Source organism: Paroedura picta, chromosome 2, assembly GCF_049243985.1.
Source record: "Paroedura picta isolate Pp20150507F chromosome 2, Ppicta_v3.0, whole genome shotgun sequence".
In the NCBI taxonomy this organism is placed as follows: domain Eukaryota; kingdom Metazoa; phylum Chordata; class Lepidosauria; order Squamata; family Gekkonidae; genus Paroedura; species Paroedura picta.
Window position 1 is genome coordinate 73,418,137 of NC_135370.1, and position 19,664 is coordinate 73,437,800.

The 19,664-nt window shown below is 48.6% G+C and overlaps 1 protein-coding gene across 3 annotated transcripts in view; it reads right to left on the minus strand.

The window, feature by feature from the left end:
• WNT6 (Wnt family member 6) overlaps window positions 1–19,664 on the minus strand; it is a 64,275-nt gene that overhangs the window by 24,737 nt on the left and 19,874 nt on the right. The window contains exon 1 of one of the 3 annotated variants that reach the window (XM_077320744.1): window positions 18,054–18,327. The exons of 1 other annotated variant lie outside the window; for it this stretch is intronic. Coding sequence is in view for 1 of the 2 variants with exons in the window: in XM_077320742.1 (XP_077176857.1) it covers window positions 18,054–18,130 (77 nt within the window). In the remaining variant the exon portion in view is untranslated. Of the gene's footprint in view, window positions 1–18,053; window positions 18,328–19,664 lie in introns of those variants that run through there. One more of the 3 variants, XM_077320742.1, reaches the window with a different exon arrangement.

Here is a 19,664-nt window from a genome sequence, read left to right on the forward strand (position 1 = left end):
CGACTCTGCTCCAACCATCCAGTAACTGCTTCCAAACATCTGGCAAATGGATCCGGGGGGGGGCATCAGGATGGCCATCCATGAGGAGATAGAGCTGAGTGTCATCCGCTTGTTGGTGACAGCCCAGCCCATGACTCTGGGCTCGAAGGCATATAAAGATGTTGACTAATGTGGGAGAGAGTACCACACTCTGTCGTACCCCACAACAGAGTCAATAGGGATGTGATATCTCTTCTTCCACAGCTACCCTCTGTGTCTGGTTCCGGAGATAGGAGCTCAGCCATTGGAGGACTGTCCCACGTATCCCGGCCCTGATCAGGCAGTGAGCCAACAACTCATGGCTGACCACATCAAACACAGCCGACAGATCGAGTAATATGAGTATGGCTGACCCACTTTGATCCAACTGACATCAAAGATCACTCTTCAAGGCAACCAACACTGTCTCCACCCCATGGCCAGGGTGGAAGCCTGACTGGTATGAGTCGAGCCTTGAAGTTTCATCCAAGCATGCCAGGAGCAGGTCTGCTGTGGCCTTTTCGACCACCCTGCCCAGGAAAACAAGATGCAACACTGGGCAATAGCTGGTCGGGTCCCAGAGGCCCAGCAATGTTTTTTTTTAAGTAAGGGACAAACTACTATCTCCTTTATGACCTCTGTGAACTCCCCACTAGGCAGGGAGAGATTGATAATATTTCCCAGGAGGCCTCCTATACGCTGGTCCCCTGTCTTGATCAACCAAGATGGACAGGAATCAAGGGAGCAAGTGGTCGCCCTCACCAACCCCAGCAACTTGTCCACTTTGGTTTCTGAGAGCCATCTGAAGCCATCAAACATACCCCCCCCCCCCAGGATAGCAAGGGGCCTCCAGTTCCCTTTCTGTATCAAGAGTGGCAGGAAGGTCCCAGCAAATTGACAAAACTTTATCTGCAAAAAGCTCGCTAATGCTTAACAGCCAAGTGCTAATTAATTATCATTTTGGCGCCTCTCCTTGAGGATGGTCAAAGATTGAATTACCCTAAATCAGGGGTAGTCAAACTGCGGCCTTCCAGATGTCCATGGACTACAGTTCCCAGGAGCCCCTGCCAGCGAATGCTGGCAGGGGCTCCTGGGAATTGTAGTCCATGGACATCTGGAGGGCCGCAGTTTGACTACCCCTGCCCTAAATAATCGGGCTGGGCGAGAGCTTGCAGACTTGATAGAGGCAGCATAAAACTTCCTTTTCATCACCTTAACCACCATCTCATATGCCTTCATAAGCATGCAATAAGATGTTCTTGCCACCTGTTGTGAGTGTTCCTCCATAGTCGCTCTAGCCGTCTCACTTCCCTCTTTCTCTCCCTCGGCTTGAGATGAGGGCAGAGAGGGCGCTGAAGAGTGATCTTGTCAATGGCAGCCGTTAAGGCGGGACTGCCAGTCCCCCCTCTAGTGCTGCCAGCAAGTCGTTGGGAAACATCAGGTCCCACAGAGTATTCAGGAATCTAATCAGATCCATAACTCTACAAGGGTGAGCTAAAATACACCCACCGCCCATATAGGAACTAAACATAGAAATAGAATTCACGATTACTTCATCTTTTCTGGGATGCCCTGATCACACACTCTCCCTAGGGCCACAAGCAGGCAGTGTGGGGAAACCTATTGTGACACTTCCAGAGCTCAAGGAGGTTGTGACAGGGCTTGGGACTGCTCTTCTCCCTCCACCCCAGAGGAGGCAGCCTTCACACAAATGGAACACTAGGCCTCAAAGATGTAGCCGGCCACTCAAGGAGCCAAACTGGAAGCCTTCCTCTCAACCAAGGAGCTTTCAATCCATTTCAGAGCCATCTTGGTGTAGTAGTTAGGAGTGTGGACTTCTAATCTGGTGGATTTCTAATCTGGCCGGGTTTGATTCCAGGCTCTCCCACATGCATCCAGCTGGGTGACCCTGGGCTCACCACACCGCTAATAAAGCTGTTCTGACCGAGCAGTAAGATCCGGGCTCTCTCATCCTCACCTCCCTCACAGGGTGTCTGTTGTGGGGAGAGGAAAGGGAAGGTGACTGTAAGCCGCTTTGAGCCTCCTTCGGGTAGAGAAAAGCAGCATATAAAAACCAATTCTTCTTCTTCTTCTCAGCCAAAAACAGGGATCTATCCTGTCATTTACATGATATCTATGGGAATGCCTTCAAGGCAGCTCCAAATGCTTCTGAAGACTCAGCACATTCAGCCTTCTACATGCACCTGACAAAGAATACTGTTCCTGCTGAAAGGTTTTACAAGCTAAGGTCCTGCTCTGCCAAAAAAAACACATGTGAATGTTTACTATGAACAAAAGGCATGGTGAAGTTTCCTTGAAGACAATAGGTTTCCTTGCCTTGGATGTTTGCAATAAATACATGTTATTTTCAGGATTTGCTTGTAGACATTTGGGATGGGAAAGATGGATGAACAAATGAAATCAAACAGGAAGTGTGTTATTCAAGATCCCCCAGAGAGTCACTGGCAGACTGGGAACCAGACCCTGATCTTTCACCAGCATCCTGATCTTAGCCACAGGTTTCCCTCCTCCCACAGTTTCACGCTGGAATGATGGTAAACAAATAAATTCCTTAGCCACAAAAGCATGGAGGATTCTCTTAGAAGAGGGTGGACTGCAGCTCTTCTGCAAGGCTCATAGGTGGCACAGGCTAAGTGACAAAGTAATTAAGGTCTGCAGGGATGGCTACAATCACACATCCAGACTCCTGTAACCCGAGGGCAGAGAACCTCAACTCTGTTGCTTTGGGTTAAAGAGTTTCCTGGACGTCACTTATGTGTTTGACTCATTCCTGCCTTCCCAACTGAGTAATTAAGCAGCCCAAATGTTGCACTGATAAAACCTCAATCCCACGGCCCAAAATCCATAACTTTCTGGGCAACGTATACACAAACAGATGCATCCAAAATGGGTTTGGCGGTCTGAAAATCAAGGGATAAATGCCAAGACTTTGGATGATATGCTTTCTTACAGTCTGTAGACCTTGTGTTTTGGGGAGAACTTGGGGCGATTTTTGCAGGCAACTTTTAACTAAATAACAATCTCCTTTTGTTCTATTTTTTATTCTTGGGTAATGGCTAGCAAGTACTGCCATGCCAATTTAAAATTATGCCCAACAGCAGATGTTTTGTGTAGCAATAAAGCTAATAGCAAGGGGGCAACAGACAGCTTTATATTATGCATGTTTGCTCAGAAGTAATCTCCATTATATGCAAGTAAGCATACATAGGATGGCCAAAATTCAGAGCTTTTATTTACTTAGAAGAAGAGTTGGGTTTTATATGCTGCTTTTCCCTACCTGAAGGAGTCTCAAAGTAGCTTACAATCATCTTCCCTTTCTTCTCCAACAACAGACACCCTGAGAGGTGGGTGAGGCTGAGAAAGCCCTGATATTACTGCTCAGAACAGCTTTATCAGTGCTGTGGCAAGCCCAAGCTCACCCAGCTGGTTGCATGTGGGGGGAATCAAACTTGGCTCACTAGATTAGAAGTCGGCACTCCTAACCACTACACCAAGCTGATGTAGTGGTTTATCTATTTACAATGAACTTTTAGCCTGCCCTTCCTCGAGGGCTCAGGGTGGTTTACAACAAGTAAAAGATACATTCCAACATTTCATAAAATTTACAAAAAATCTACACATTAAATTGCTTATAAAACTGTAACAATTTAAAATACATATATATATATATATATATATATATATATATATATATATATATATATATATATATATATATATATATATATATATATATATATATATATATATATATATATATATATATATATATATATATATATATATATATATATATATATAACTGTAACATAATGTACCCAGTCATGCATTCTGTCTGAGGACAAAGGAGGGAGCAGTATATAAAGTTAACCTCTATAGAGTTGACTTGGCAGAACTTGGGATGGAAATAAGGCAGGGAGGCCCCCTGAAATATGTACCCAGGGCTCAACCTTAGGCCTGGCAGAACAACTCTGTTTTACAAGCCCAGGAGAACTGCTTGAGGTCCTGCAGGGCCATGATCACACCAAGTAGAGTGTTCCATCAGGCCAGGGCCAAAAAGACCCAGGCCCTGGTTGAGGTCAGTTTGGTTTATTTGGGGTAGAGATCCTGCACCAATTCTGATCATTGTATCTAAGTGCTATTTGGGGAATGTAATGGGAGAGGTAATCTCATAGGTACAATGGTCCCAGAACATTTAGGTTTAGGTTTGCCAGCTCGGGAAAATATCTGGAGATTTTGGGGGTGGAGCTGGGAGTGGGTGAGATTTGGGGTCTAAGGAAAGACCTCATTGAGTATAATGCTATGGAGTGCCCCTGCAAAACAGCCATTTCCTCCAGGGGAACTGATCTCCATCACCTGGAGATGAGCCATAATTCCAGGAAATCCCCAAGTCCCACCTAGGCACTGGCATCCCCTACCAAGGTTCAGGTCAGGATCTCTGTATTTCCTTCTCTTCCAAAATACACTGAGAAGGCTCAAAAACCTCACCCTGAAAAACCCAAAAGTGGGCAAGCAAATCCAAGCAAATAAATTATTCTGTTTAGTGTTTAATGCAAGGTTGTGTTGGCAAGAGATCTGTATGTTTTAGTTAGACCAGGATATTATGTTTTAGTGTCTTTTTTTTTGTTCAGGCCTGTCAAAGATTTCATTCATAATAGCAAACAGAGTAATGTTTGGATGAAGAATGGATAATGAGGGGAACCACTTGTGGATCCTCAAAAGAAAGAAACTGAATGCCATAAATAACCAAGAACTACATGGGTCCAAAATAATTCCGAGGCTGCCTTGTCACACTGGAGAGAGTATTAAACTCTGAGGGGCTCCTTTTGGGGCATCCCCATGCAAAGTGCCAGCAGCTAGGAGGGGAGCATTGGTGGCCGTCACACAGTCATAGGATGGCTTCTCCTGCAGATAAATCGAAATCCCAAGACCCCATGTTTACTCCAGAGCAGTAAAACATCCTGCTTTGGACTGATAGTTAGATGCCAGAATTAAGCAGCTGTGGGGCAACTTTATATAACTGGATGCTTTCCTTTTATCATCTTTGTTTTGTTTTGTTTTCAAATGCCCTTGGTAAATGGAGGGATAGAAACAGAGATGAAGGAAGAACAGTTTTAAAAAGAGCCTTCGATACCACACACATCTGGGAGCCTCCTGCACAGGGTGAGAAGGAAAAGGTGGCATGATGCCACTTCGGTCTCTGCTGCACCACGCCAGTAAAGGACAAGATGACTGACAAAGGATCTACATGGATGTGTCCATGAGTCCAGTGGTCCTCATGCAAAGCAAGTAGTAGGGGGTCTATTTTTTAAGTAGGAAATAGTACAGGTAGATGATCGTTGATAAATTTTGCTACCCTTTGCCTTGCTGGATACTGTTGCTATAAGCATTTTTCTGCTGAAATCCCTTTATTTTAATTACTATTTCCTAGTATAATATTAACATTGTACAATTGTCCCTTTACATTTAGATTACTAACAACCTTTTAAATCCTACACTTATACTTTGATCGTCTTATTCTTCTGTTGTCCTTCCTTGTAGTTTCTTAAAATTAATAGTGACTTGACTTGTAGAAAGTTTTATTGTAACATTAGTAAATAAGCCAGCTGCAGTTAGGAATTCAGCGGGCACTAGCAAGGTAGCGCAGTAGGGTGGGGAAGTCAGCGTGCAGTGGGAGACAGGGAAGGTGCGTGGCGGATTTACTGGCCTGCAGCAAACGTCTCCCTGGGGAAGGCGGTGGAGCCACTGGTGGACAAGTCGGACCACCGGCAAAGTGGGTGAAGTGGAGGAGGAGAGCAGCAGTAGTGGCCAGGCAGCGTCTGTTGGCAAGGGTGGCCGCGTGGCTCGCAGCTGGCTTCTGGAGGCAGACACTCCAGGGGCTGGCCCAATCCAGTCATGCCCTGATTCGTGGGGTGCAGCCAGATTGGCCCATGTGGGTGGAAGTGCAGGCCAGACACCATATGTGTCCCGGACAGTGCTCCGCCCACAGGGTGCTTTCCCAAATATTAGGGAGATCCATGGTAAGGATAGCAATCAATTTCATAAACCTTGACCTGTTGCTTTTGAATCCTTAGTAAAATTGTTAAAACTTTAGATTGGTCCAATTTATGACTGAAGAATGTTGATATGGCTAGGAAGGGAGCATATGTATTAAGCTGAGGCTGAGAAAACTACTGTCAGTCAATAGTGCCTGCATTGCATTGTATACAGATGCTCACTTCCCGGTCCAGCAATGAACTAAAAGGAAACTAGTTTTGACAGTTTGCAGAAGAAATGCATTGTCCTAACTGGCTAGTGCTCATGACACCAGAAGCTTACATTTCTCTCCCCCTCACAAAATTATGAGCAATTTCTCAGCTCTGTTTTAACACATTTTTCTTTTCAGATATAATAATAATAATGCAATGAATGAGTAGGTGTTTACACTATGCTTTCAATACATTAAAAGGGCATGGACCTACCTGATGTTTGCTGAAAGAAGCAAACAGATTGTTGAAATCAGAATTAATTTCTAGTATATCTGTTAAGTGTGAAAGCAGAGAGTGCTGGGCTCAAGAGGGGGAGAACTGGCATCATGTTAAGGAGGGGCATATGTACATGCTGCTTAACAATTATAGAAGAGGAGATTTTGGCAGGTGCAGTTAGTCACACAGAGTAAAAACTGCATCTGGTGACGGTTCAAGGGGGTACTCAAACTGCCCCCTAGTTGTATTTCTGGGTTCAAATTGCCCCGGGGGATGAAGGTTTTTAATACCCCTAGGGGGCAGTTTGAGTACCTCGTCATGCCATTCAGTTTGAGCGGGACTCCAGGAACCAGCTCCATGTGAGGAGTGCAGGCAATGGGGTCCCAGGCATATGCAGAGGGGTCCCATAGGGGGTTCGGTCCCAGTCTTGTCAGATTCATATATAAAGGATGACGGTTGTTTTAGTCTGGCTTCAAATCTACACAACAGGATTCATCGGCAAGGATGCTTTTAATAGCCAGTATGGCTGTAGGGGTGTTAATAGGTGATCAGATTTATCTGTGTGGTGTTAAAAGCATTGCTTGTTAGTCCCTGACCAGCAAGCTGCCGTCAAGGGCACAGGAATAGGCCAGCCCACTTTGAGTCTAGAAGGCTGAAGATCTCAGTGCCGGGGGAGGGCGGATGGACAATGTTGCTTCCTCTCCCCATCCCAACACATTCCAAGTAATCCCAAACAACTGGATTCTAGCATAATAGGGCTGGAGGAGCCCTGATGGTTATTCGTTTTAAGCCCTATACTGAGGAAGAAGCTGTTCTTGTCAGATTTTGTGACTGAGGGCATCACGGCATGAACACGACAATGGATCCTTCCGCCTAAGTGCTTCACAAAACCAGAAGGGATCTGTGAAAACAGCCAGACTGTTTGACTAACTGCATCCATCCTTGGTGCGAAGATAATCGGGACCACATGTGCCTGTAGCATGCTTAGAAAGCTCATGAAAGAAACTCCCCTGACACACACCCGCCTCCCCTCCCCAAGAGGCTACTAGTTAAAAACTGCTGAATTGTCCCTCCTCGAACCATTATTAGCTCAAGCAGTGAACCCCACCGTCTCCCATATTTGCGCTGAGTGGGTGAGGCACATTTTAGTCAATTTTCTGAACCAATCCAGTTACATATTGTTCCCCAACCTGATGGCGATGGTGCCTTATCCTGTCACACAGCCTTTGCAAATTATTGATCTAAGTATGGTTAATTCTGAAGCCACACTGCTCTCCAGTGGTCTAGAAACCAGAAATATATGTGGACAGCCTGATTCCTTCCTGGATAGTCAGGCATTATAATGCATTTGACATTCCTAGTACAAGTTTCACAAGGCACCCCACCACACACGAGAAATGTAACACTGAAATTTAAATTCAAGTATAAACCTCTTGCCCAGGATTTGAATTCAGTTTTGGTTTCTCTGTTTGGAAATTGTAGGCACAGTCTGTACCAGGGCATGATTAAAATTTGGTCGGACTGCTAGGAGCCTGATAAGTGTGCTTTTTGAATTGCCTCTGCCTATGAGACAGCAGTGGGCTAAATCAACAAATAAACTCTTGTCAGCTAGATTATAAATTGTCACAAGCACAGACCACGAGGGGTCTGTAGGGCAAGGCATTCATTTATTAAACCAAGCACAGGTCTGAACATTTACATTACCTAAACTGACACTAGGGGAACTATCAGTGTATATTCTGATCTCCGTATTTCAAATATCCTTTGATAAGGTGTAGCATGAACTTGCTCATTTTGTTGACTTGCTGGTATCACCCAATAATTTGCAACCTACACCAAGGAGGAATGTACAGGCATCAGGGAGATTAGGCTAGTGACTTTGTGGAAACTCTTTCACTGTGAAGATCCCACAACATGTCTAGATACAGTATTATATAGTGTTATGACACCTTAATGTTTGGCCTAATGTTCCATCCTATATTGGCATCCCTTTGTACCTAGCTCTGTTTGTTAAACTGTGTGGGAGGGGGGGAAAGAATATCTCATTAGAGCTTTTGAGGGCAACAAAAACCCTTCGGAATGACCGCATATTCCTACCCAAGGGAAAAGAGTCCCCACTGGATCTAGCTGTCTAAGCAGGTGGAGAGAGCCATAAAGGAAGAGGGGTGGTTTCTTAACCACAATCCCAGCTAAAGGACTGCAGGACCTGGAAATGATCTATGCACCCCTTGCCTCTCCTGCCACCCTCCGCTGGCTATTTATAGATGCCTTCATAAAATCAGGTCTCAGGCAAACTGTTCCGAAAGAAACTTCTCCTCCCCGGCCCTTTCAAAACATGATCCTCCTGCAGAACCCTGCTGTTTTCAAAGAAAGAGAACCCCACAGAGAACCCCCCGCAGACACCAGACCTCTTTTTGGAATCCAGTATGAAGTCGCCTGGAAATGTATGGTTTGTAAATCTCAATCTGTGTTTCTCACAGGCCTCAGTACTGACTGTCCAAGGCATTAATCGGTGCTTATACAATCCACTATTATTCAGATCAAGGGACCAGTCTTCTTTGCCAAGATGTTTGTGGTGAAAATAAGCACATCTCCTTGGACTGAAGATGACGCAATGAGGGTTTTCTTGTCCCCCAAGGAGCAAGACTGCGATAATGTCAAAACCACTGGAAGAGATCAAGCACATCTACCGTGCCCTCAGCCCACAATTACTCTCCAAACTTTTCACTGCTGATTAGATTACTCAAAAAAGGACAGATCCTGAGCACCTATCACTTATTTGCACTGCAAAGAGTCTTGCCAAGTGTCAGATCTCACTCACTTTTCCTAGCCCGACCAGACAGAATTAAAGATATGTCTCATACACGTGCTTTCTCCCTGGAGCACAAAGAGTATACATGTGACAGAGGATCTTAAGCTACTTCTTTACAGTTGTGGAGCACTCACAATCCAGACAGTTTATGATAGTGAAGGGGTGCAGTTTCCCCACCTCTAAGTTATGGTTACCAACCTCCAGGTAAGGCCTGGAGTTCTTTGGGATTCCAGTTGATCTCCAGACTTCAGTGCAGAGAGCACTGGAGGGGGTGGCAGTGTGGAGGGTGGACTCTACGGCATCCAAGCAGAACTCCCTGCCTGCCTCCCTCCGTTTCCACCTTCCTTGCCACTGCCCCCCAAATTTCCAGGAATTTCCCAAACCAAAGTTGGAACACGGCAATACTTCATTGTTGAATGGAATTTATTGAGGTAGCTCAAGCCCAGCTTTAAGTACCAGGCTGGTTCAGGGTCTTTTTGGTAATGTCACCATAAAACTGATGAAGTTTGGTATGTCTGGATACAGTATTATATATATGGCAAGCCAGGTTTGATTCCCTGCTCCCCCACATGCAGCCAGCTGGGTGATCTTGGGCTCACCACAGCACTGATAAAGCTGTTCTGACCGAGCAGTGATATCAGAGCTCTCTCAGCCTCACCCACCCCACAGGGGGTCTGTTGTGGGGGGAGGAAAGGGAAGGCGACTGTAAGCAGCTTTGAGCCTCCTTCGGTTAGAGAAAAGCGGCATATAAGAACCAACTCTTCTTTTGCTTCTTCTATATCACAAGTTTCCATAAACCCCTTAGACCATTATTTGAGGAAGCATATATTTTATATAGGCCTTCCTGTGTAGTATAGTGGTTAGAATGTTGGTTTAGGGACCTAGGATACTTTTAAATTAATTAAAAAACTTAAATTTAAATGTATCCATGCTGTTATATATGTGATTTATTTTTGTACTTAGAATAATAGAATTATAGACTCATAGAATAATAGAGTTGGAAGGGACCTCATGGGACATCTAGTCCAACCCCCTGCACTATGCAGGACACTCACATCCCTATCGCTCATCCACTGTAACCTGCCACCCTCTTAAGCCTTCACAGAATCCAGGCTCTGTTTAAAAATTTCCAAATATGGAAAACCCGCCACCTCCCGAGGAAGCCTGTTCCACTGAGAAACTGCTTTAACTGTCAGGAACTTCTTCTGGATGTTGAGACAGAATTTCTTTTAAATTAATTTCATCCCATTTTTTCTGGTCCATCTCTCCAGGGCAAGAAAGAACAACTCTGCTCCATCCTCTATATGGCAGCCTTTTAAATACTTGAAGATGGTTATCAAATCCCCTCTCAGTTGTCTCCTTTCCAGGCTAAACAGACCAAGCTCCCCCTCCCCCAACCTTTCTTCATACATCTTGGTCTCCAAACCCCTCACCATCTTTGTTGCCCTCCTCTGGACACACTCCAGTTTGTCTACAACCCTCTTCAACTGGGGTGCCCAAAACTGAACACAGTACTCCAAGTGAGGCTGAACCAGAACATAGTAAAGCTGTACCATCACCTCCCGTGATCTGGACACAATACTCGGTTTGATACAGCCCAAAATCCCATTTGCCTTTTTAGCAACCGAGTCACACTGTTGACTCATGTTCAATGTGTGGTCTACTAATACTCCTAGATCCTTTTCGCACATGCTACTGCCAAGACAAGTCTCCCCCATCCTATATTGGTGTATTTGGTTTTTCCTACCTAAATGCAGAACTTTACATTTGTCCCTATTGAACTTCATTTTATTCAGTTTACCCCACTTCTCGAGCCTTTAAAACTTATTGTTTTAAATCTGATGTTACCTGCCCTGAGCTAACCAGGGAAGAGCAGGATATAAGAAGAAGCTGTTGATGGTGATGATGTTCAAATTCTCAGTCGCCCCTGAAACTCCCTGGGTGACCTTGAGTCACTCCCTGCCAGCCTATGCTGCCTCACAGGGATGTTCTGAGGACCCTGTCTGCAGCCCTGAGCTCCTTAGGGGAAGGGTGGTGCAATGGCAAAATCTCAGGATACTTTGCAGCCACTTTGTTTTTCTTATGACAAATGCTGCTGGCTTGGTTTCCAAATGTGGGGTTTTAATTGGCATTAGTGTTTGGCTGGTTGGAAATCACCTTGTGAGTCTGAAGGCATGATGCTAGGTCTCCTTAAAGAGAATCCCAGTGGTTATTGCTGAGCTATGCCGCACTGCTGGCTCTCCCAGAAAGCCTGGTGAGGTGGCTGCCTTGCCTTTTTGTCAGGCCAGACATGTGGGATAAGCAGTCATGTCCACAGCCGCAAGGATCACTGGCCAAAGGTTTTGGGTGGCAGGAAAGCAAGCAGCCTATTTATTTAGCCAGCCATCCAGCCACAAGAGGGTCATCTTCTGGATATTCAGCCCAGGTACCAGAATGTCTGGAGTCAGTTCTCAAAGACCCAGATCAGACCCTATGATCTTACCAGGAGGGTCGAAAAGCTTAGCTCTGCCTGTCATGTGTTTCTGACTGATGGAAACAAATCAGAGGCAGGAGTGGTTTCAGGTTTTTGTTGTCCCAGGATAATGGAGCATGTCAGCAGGTCCTCAGAACTTGCTAACCTTCAGAGCTTCCAGTGGGCTGTTGATGTACAGACCTCTCATCCAGCTATGCCTGTCACCTGTCCACTGTTGCTGCTGCTGTTGCTGGAATGTTTCACCAGGTGTTTGGGCCCAGAACATACTCTACTGTGCCAAAGTGAAAAGCTTGTCTTGGATGAAGAAATAGCATTGCCTTATATACAGAGATGTAAATAATCAGAATTGCATGCCAAGGAAAACTCAACTTCTGTTTGTGCAAATTAAGCAATTGTTCAGGTATTTGCTTCTTTTCTTTAGACATTTCTCCCCAAAGAAGTCTCAGAGCAACTAGCATTTTTCTCTGCATATCAACAACTCTATGAGGGAGGTTAGCCTAACAGGCAGAAATTAGCCTTGGATCCCTTAACAAGCTTCCATGGCACACTGGGGACTGAAACCAGAGTCTCCAAGATGTTAATCTCACACTCTAACCACAACACAATATATTTTTGCACAATTCCTTTTACTAGCTATAAAAAGGGCCAAAGAGTTCAGAGGCATTAGGGGTGGGTCAGCCACTGGGACAATTCCCAGTCAGCCAATGTCCTCTGGACTTGGGCAGGGCCAGCCCAGGGGTAAGAAGGGTGGCCAGCTGCTGCACTCACCCAAGCAGCAGAAGAAGATGAATCGATTTTTAAACCCAGCTTTTCTCTACCTGAAGGAGTCTCAGAACAGCTTACATGCACCTTCCCTTCCTCTCCCCACAACAGTCTCGCTGTGAGGTAGCTGAGGTTGAGAGAGCTCTAAGAGAATTGTGACTGGCCTAAGGTCACCCAGCTGGTGCATGTGGAAGAGTAGTGAATTAACCCCAGTTCTCCAAATTACAGCCACCACTCGTAGTCACTACGCATTGGCACTCTTAACCACCACACCATACAGGGAAGTCAGCCCTGGAACCCTGGCATCATGTGCAGAAGGTGGTGCTCAGCCAAGCCATGTGGAGTGCAAGGCAGGCCAGGGAGGCAGACAGGCTGGGTCTTTCTTCCTCCAGCCACTGGGCAGGGGGCAGGCCCTTTCCTGGGGCCATTCTTTCCTCCTAGTCCACTCCTGCTAGCCAGAGCACTAACCGCATCCCTTGGCCACAAGATACCTTTCTCAACTCTGAGATTCCCCAGCATTGCCCACAGTTTCAAACTAGTCTCATATTCTTAAGAGCTAGAAACTTGGGGTTTGAAATGAATTCTCTCCCCAAATGTCATTACTTGGTTGGGTGGTGGAAAGTGCCATCAATTCACCACTGATTTATGGCGAGTGACCCTGTATGGTTTTCAAGGCAAAAGACATCCAGAGGCGGTTTGCTATCGTGTCACGAAGATCCTGGAATTCCCTGGAGGTCTCCCATCCAAATCCTGGCCAGGGCCCACCCTGCTTAGCTTCTGAGATCTGACAAGATCAGGCTAGCCTGGGCTATCCGGGTCTGGGTGAATGCCATTATTTACACTCTGTAAAATACATACGGCATTACCTATGTCCTCCGAGCACTAAGTGTTCCTTGGCTTTTCCTTGCCTCACTATAATGTCCAGCCTCTTTTGGCTCCCTGATGTTCCTGAGCAGCCAAGCCCTGAGAGCACTGAGGCAGTGCTAGGAAGGGAAAGCCCAGGTTTTTGGTGTCTTATGCCTACCGCATTTGTTGGATCCATTTCACCTTGCATTATTGCAATGGAGCACAACAAGCATAGCCTAGCTGAACTTCTTGTGCTAGTTTTTTGTGTCCAGAGTTGTTTTCTTCATTGTTTTGCAGCTGGGTTGGTTTTTAAAATTAATTTTAAACAAAAGCCAAGAAGAAGCCAGGCTGTCCTGAACCTCTGCCCTCTACTACATTATCCCCCTAAGCTCCCAGCTTCAGCTCTGCCAATACATACAAGAGGATCACTGTCTTTCTTCCAGATCAGCCTCCAGCCCCCTGTTTGCCCTCCAAGAGCCTAAATGGTTTGCATCCCATGCCTCCCAGTAAAATCCCATGCCAGACCTGCGTCTGCTTTATCTTTGCTGGAGTTAGAAACCCTACCCTTGTCCTCTGGCCTGAACTGACAAATGCCCATGCGGTCCCCATTACATGCACCCTAGACTCAGCTGCATGTCAGTCTGCACAAGAAGAAGACCTCATTTGGGAGGGTAAATGCATGTGCTAAAATAGCAAGGCGTTGAATGTATGGAACATAATGTGAAGCAACTGTCTGAAGCCAGACTCCAAACTTGTCGCTCACTGGGAGAAAGATTAGCTCCAGGGAGTTAACAATTGTGCCTCCCTTTGACAGAGGTGGATCATGCACGCCACATCCTGGCCCCTTTCCAGGCACAGCTTCTCCTGACACAGACATTCACATGCCAAAAGAGAAATCTCAGTGTGATCCTCCTGATGTGTATTAAATTTATAGCTCATTCACAAATCTCCCACTGCAGGAGTTCATACCCTTTGGCACAGTGATCCTAACCAAGTCAGGAAAAACATCCATCTCAGCCGCCTCTCACACACACACCCCCCCCCACCATGGAACATGGAGTCACTTCCCATGATACAGCTGAGACCCAGGGACTCCCCTTTGCAACGGCAGCTGCTCCCCAGGGCAAACTGTTTGGGGCACCAGGCCGATCAGACCAGCTTCATGGTGTGTGGCTCCATGCTACTGCAGGCCACAGCCAGGCATGTTTAAGTGTACAGAGACAAAAGTGTACAGAGACATCAAGGGGCGGAGGTGACAGTAGCCAGAAGCAAGCTGGCAGCTGGTTAGGAGTGCCATGAAGAGCAAGGTACAAGAAAGGCAGATCAGACAGGCAGGGCATTGATTCTCCTGTTTGGGTTCCACCAATATGAACAGGAACTGCATAGCTCTGTAGCTCCATGAGAACTCTTCATGGAAGTCTGACTTCATGGAAGCTTCACAGGTGAAAATGGCAAGGAGACAAAAGGCCATTAATCAGCCTTACTACCTGATGAGCTACATAAAATGCCCAATTTGACCCAATTAGGCTACAAGTCTAAGGCACTTTCTTATGGTGTCAATATCACAAGAAGGAGCCCTCTGATAAACCCAAGGCAAGCACTTCACCAAGTGGTAAAGGGACACTGGGAGAGGAGGAAATGGCCCAGGGAAAATCCCCCCTCCCCACATGCACACACAAGGAAGGAGAAAGGTGTGCCTGCTTGTTTGGGAAGGCTGGATAATACCTTTCCTGCACTATGCACTGCTGTCAGCCCTTCCCACCACTGGGTTGGTGTGACCCTGGGCAGTGGGGGAGGGATGGGGAGAGAACATCAAACCACCAAGAAAAGTCCCTGTCACCATAATGGCCAATCTGCCCTTGCCTGGTGGAATTTCCTCCTGATCTTAGCCAGGATCAAGGAAGACAAAAGCACAGAAATGGAGCACATGTTTTCTGATGAACACACTTCAGGGAACTTAACGATAACAGCACAAGTTTAAAAAAAGAAAGAAACGACTGCTCAGGGATCCTCAGTATTATTGCATAGTCTACATTTGGGGTGCTTCACCTTCTCTTTCACACAAAAAGCTAGTCTTCTACATTGTACATTGTTTTCGGGCCTCCAGCTTCAAAAGCTGTATATAAATCAGATTATAAACAAACAAACAAACAAACAAATAAAAAGGTCGCCCCTCTGGGATGGGCAAAGGAACAGGAGGCAGGAACTAACATGGACCAGGTTATTGGAGGAAGGGAAGCTGGGAATTCAGGTTTACAACATGGGAAGGACTACTGGTGTGTTATTTTTGGTCCCTACTCTAAACCCTGGGTGTACAATCTCTTGGTATTCCCATATTTGCACAGTGATTGTTGACTGAAGACCAGAACTGATGCCACTGATTTAGAAGGTTGGGCTGCTTCTCTAAAGATTTGCCTGAACAGCCTACTACTCAAAAGTCCAATTTTGTGCCTTAACTTTACTTGTTATCACTTCAAGCCTGTGACTTTCAGGGGTGTGGCATGGGTGTCAAGATGTGCGCCACTGAAAGTGTCCCTCACCCAAGTGCAGCTGCTTGCAGTTATAGAAGCAAATCATTTCAGGTGGGTCACCACGTTGGTCTGAAGCAGCAGAACAAAGTCCAAATATAGTGGCACCTTTAAGTCCCATAGTTTCATTCAAGATGCAGGCTTTTGTGTACAAGCACACTTCTTCAGTTTGCACATCAAAGTTTATATCTTGAATACAATTGTGTTGGTCTTAAAGGTGGACTCAAACTTTGTTCAGCAACACATAGTGATACTAAACGGGGCTCGGACAGACATGCATGGTCACTGCTTGATGGCTAGCTCATCAGGCGATCACTTGCATCTACAGATGAGCTATCACAGGTCTATCACCAATGGACAGAATTTTCAACTGGGCATCAGTGCAAAGGCAATTCTTTTCAGGGGACTTGGTTGGTGAATTCAGGCATCTTCAGCCATGCTCAGTATCAAGTAACCTAGTGAAGTCCCTAAATGCGTATATCAGGGAAACTCCACATGCACAAACCCACCTTATGACTTCTGGGATGGGACAATCAAAACCCACAACAAGAGAGACCAGTTAGTCTGATCTTCCTGAGAAGACCAAGCGTCCCTGTCATCTAAACCACTGCAGAGCTAACAGCCTTCCTGGGTTTTCACACCAGGCAATGTCTCTGAAGCCCTCTGAAGAACCTGGGGAGAGAGGTGGGATCAGTGCTGGAGCTCTGGGCTCCTGGGCCCAAGCTCTGACTCTTCAGCGAGGCCTTGCTCTCTGGGCAAACCTTCCCAGAGTGAACCAGACAAATCCCCTGAAGGAGCTGAGTGGGGAAGAGGAAGGGAAAGGGTTAGCCAGAGCTCGGTTTTGGAGGTCAGGCAAGTGTGACAATGTTGAGATGAATCACCTTAGCTAATGAATTATGTCCCGGATTGTAGGGAAGGAAGCTGGGCTAGAAAGCACTTAAAAAGGGATCAGGACAGGTTGGGTGAAATTCTTAATAGATTTAAATAGGTCATGTTTCGACAGATACCTGGGCTTTTCCAAGGCTGGGTCCCAGCTAGGGGCTCCTTGGTGTAATGAACCCCCCCCCTCCTTCCCCTCCCTTCCTCGGCTGCCTCCCCCGCCCCTTGAGATGAGGGCCCCATGACAAAGGGTGTGGAGGGGGGGCGTTATCAGAATCCCCTCCCATTTGCTTTGCACCTTGTCTTCTTTTAATTAAAGTTGACTTGCTGGAGGAGAGGGCGAGGCAAGGTGCCCCCGCCTGCCTCTCCAGAGGAGATCCGAAGACTTTTCGACAAGGGTCGGCCGAATCCCCCCCCCCCCGCGCGCCTTGCCTCGCTTTCTCTAGGAATGTAGCCCGAGGACAGCTCAGCGCTCGCCCGGCGTCGGCTTCCCATCCCGACAGGACTGACTCGCGTTTACCTTAAGCACCCCGAGGGCTTGGACGGGCGGGGAGAGGGGAAGGAGACTGTGCGAAGAGGGGCACGGGGGGGGGGGGGGGCGGGACAGAGAGGCGATCTGGCCTATGGGGCTGCTAAACCGGCCGGGAGAGACGTCTGGTCCATTTGGCCAGAGTGGGGTGGGGGCTCTTGGGGGGCAATTCTCGGGAATCTAGGGAACCCACGGGTCTCTTGTTCCTGATCAGTGGGACGGGACGAATGGGGCGGGCGCGGGGGGGGGGGCGCTACTGCATGGGGCTACCTGAAGCCTCTGCCCTCCTTGCACAGGGGTCCCAGTCCCTGGGCACCTACTTAGCCTGAGCGGGGTGTAGGGGTGGGGGCAGTGCTACCGTGAAGCTTGGGGTCGTGTCTTTCCCGGAAGGCTGCGTTGTTCCCTGGAAGAACATGATCTCCCTTTGGTCCCCGGCCAGCAAGGAGCACCTCAGGCTGTGCAAGTAGCCCCTCTGTTGGACGAGGGTCTGGGCCAAGTTCGAGCAGCCCCCTTCTCCGCCACCCCCCCCCACCCCCGCCCGGTTTGTAGAACACCCGGCCATGGCCAGACCCCCGCCCCGAAAGCCTGCTCTGGCCGCCGTCCGCGGGGGCTCCCCGGGGTTCCCTCTCTCCAAGGGGGGGGGGAGAAGAGGCAAACCCCCCCCCCCGTTTTGGAGAGCGTCTTCGGGGACTGCCGTCGAGGCACAGCCTCCTCTACTCACCACCACAGCCCGATGATGTTGGCCGGGCAGAGCAAGATGAAGAAAAGCCCCAGCTGGGTCCGGGACGGGGGCAGCATCCTGCGCAGGAGGCGGCGGCGGAGGCGACCAGGAGGAGCGGCAAGCTCGCTGCGCCGATCCCGTCTCCAGCGCGGCGCTCCGCTCCGCTCCGCACCGCGCGCCCTGGGAGGCGCAGAGAGCGCGCGGGGGGCAGGGCAGGGCAGGGCAGGGCTGGGCCGGGCCGGGCCGGGCTGGGCTGGGCTGAGCGGCTGCTGGCGAGCCCTGTCCCGGGCGGAGGAGGCGAGGCAGGCGGGCGGGCGGGCGGGCGGGAGGGAGGGCCGGCCGGCCGAGGCTGCCTCCCCCTGACAGGCACAGCGGAGCGCGGGGAGGGGACGGCGAAAGCGGGCGAGGGAGTGCGGGGAGGGGGGCTGAGCGAGTGCCAAGCGGCGCATTCCGAGCGCACCGAGCGCCCTCTCCCTCCGCCAGGCGGGCCAGGCGGAGGGCGCAGCGAGGGGCGAGCGGGCACTCCGAGGCGGCTCAGCAGCAGCCCGCCCGCCCGCGGAAAGGCGCACGGGAGCGCCAGCCGGGCACAACCTGGTCCCTCGGCCCCCTCGCGGCGCTGCCGCTGGTTCCCAGGGCTTCCCGTGCCGCGCCTCCGCCGGGCCGCACACAGAGCGGCGCGGTGTCCGGACAGTCGTCGTATTCGGCCAGCTGCTTGCCCTGCTCCCCGTCGCCCTGCCTCACGCTGGAAGTGGCAGGTCCGCATGGTCCGGAGTAGGGTCCGGTCTCCCCGGCACTCTCCGCCCCCTCTTCTCCAGCCTGCGCAAGCAGCGAGGGCTCCGCTCCCACGGCTGTCTCCTCTTGATCCCAACAGCACGCCCGTTTCCGTGGATCGCTCGCCCAACCTATCTAGACGCAATAGGCTGCCGGACTCTGCTTGGGAGATTTATATCGGGACTAAACCACGGTGCCACTGAGCATGTGCAGATAGCCTTGCAAGTAATTCTGGACTAGTCCACCCCCTACTGCCATCACCAACAACAACCCCCCCCCCCCGCCCGACATCCAAGGGAAGGGTTCCCAAGTCAGTGGGGAGGGGGGCTTGGGGGAAAGCTTGGCTGAGTCCTCCTGACACTTCGGGGCCACAAAGAATTCTCAGTGGCTGGAGAAGGAAGTCACCTGTCAAGAGTCTGAAAAGTCCTAATGTCGATCCCTCATTAAGCCCAGACTTTCCTTGCTTTTATTATGTGGTCATTCTTGTGCCAAAAAAGTGTACCGGGTGCTCTGCCTGCCTGCCTGCCTGCCTAGGAAGCCAGCTAAGAATCCATCTGTCGCATTTTTACCCCATGTTCCCAACATGCTAGGCCCAGTCTGGTCATCGTATAGGTGGCACATGGGATATTGCTGAATACCTTTTGTCATGAAAAAACAGCTTCTCCTTCACTTGGAAGCCATACACAAGCCTTAGTCTTTTATCTGAAACATGGGGGTTGTAATACTCGCCAAGGTTGCACATTGCCCTGAAGTCTACTCTGACTATGATGTGGCTTGAGCACTTAGAGAAAACATGACATACATTATGGCACCATGCAAACAACAGAGGCCTTTCCACTG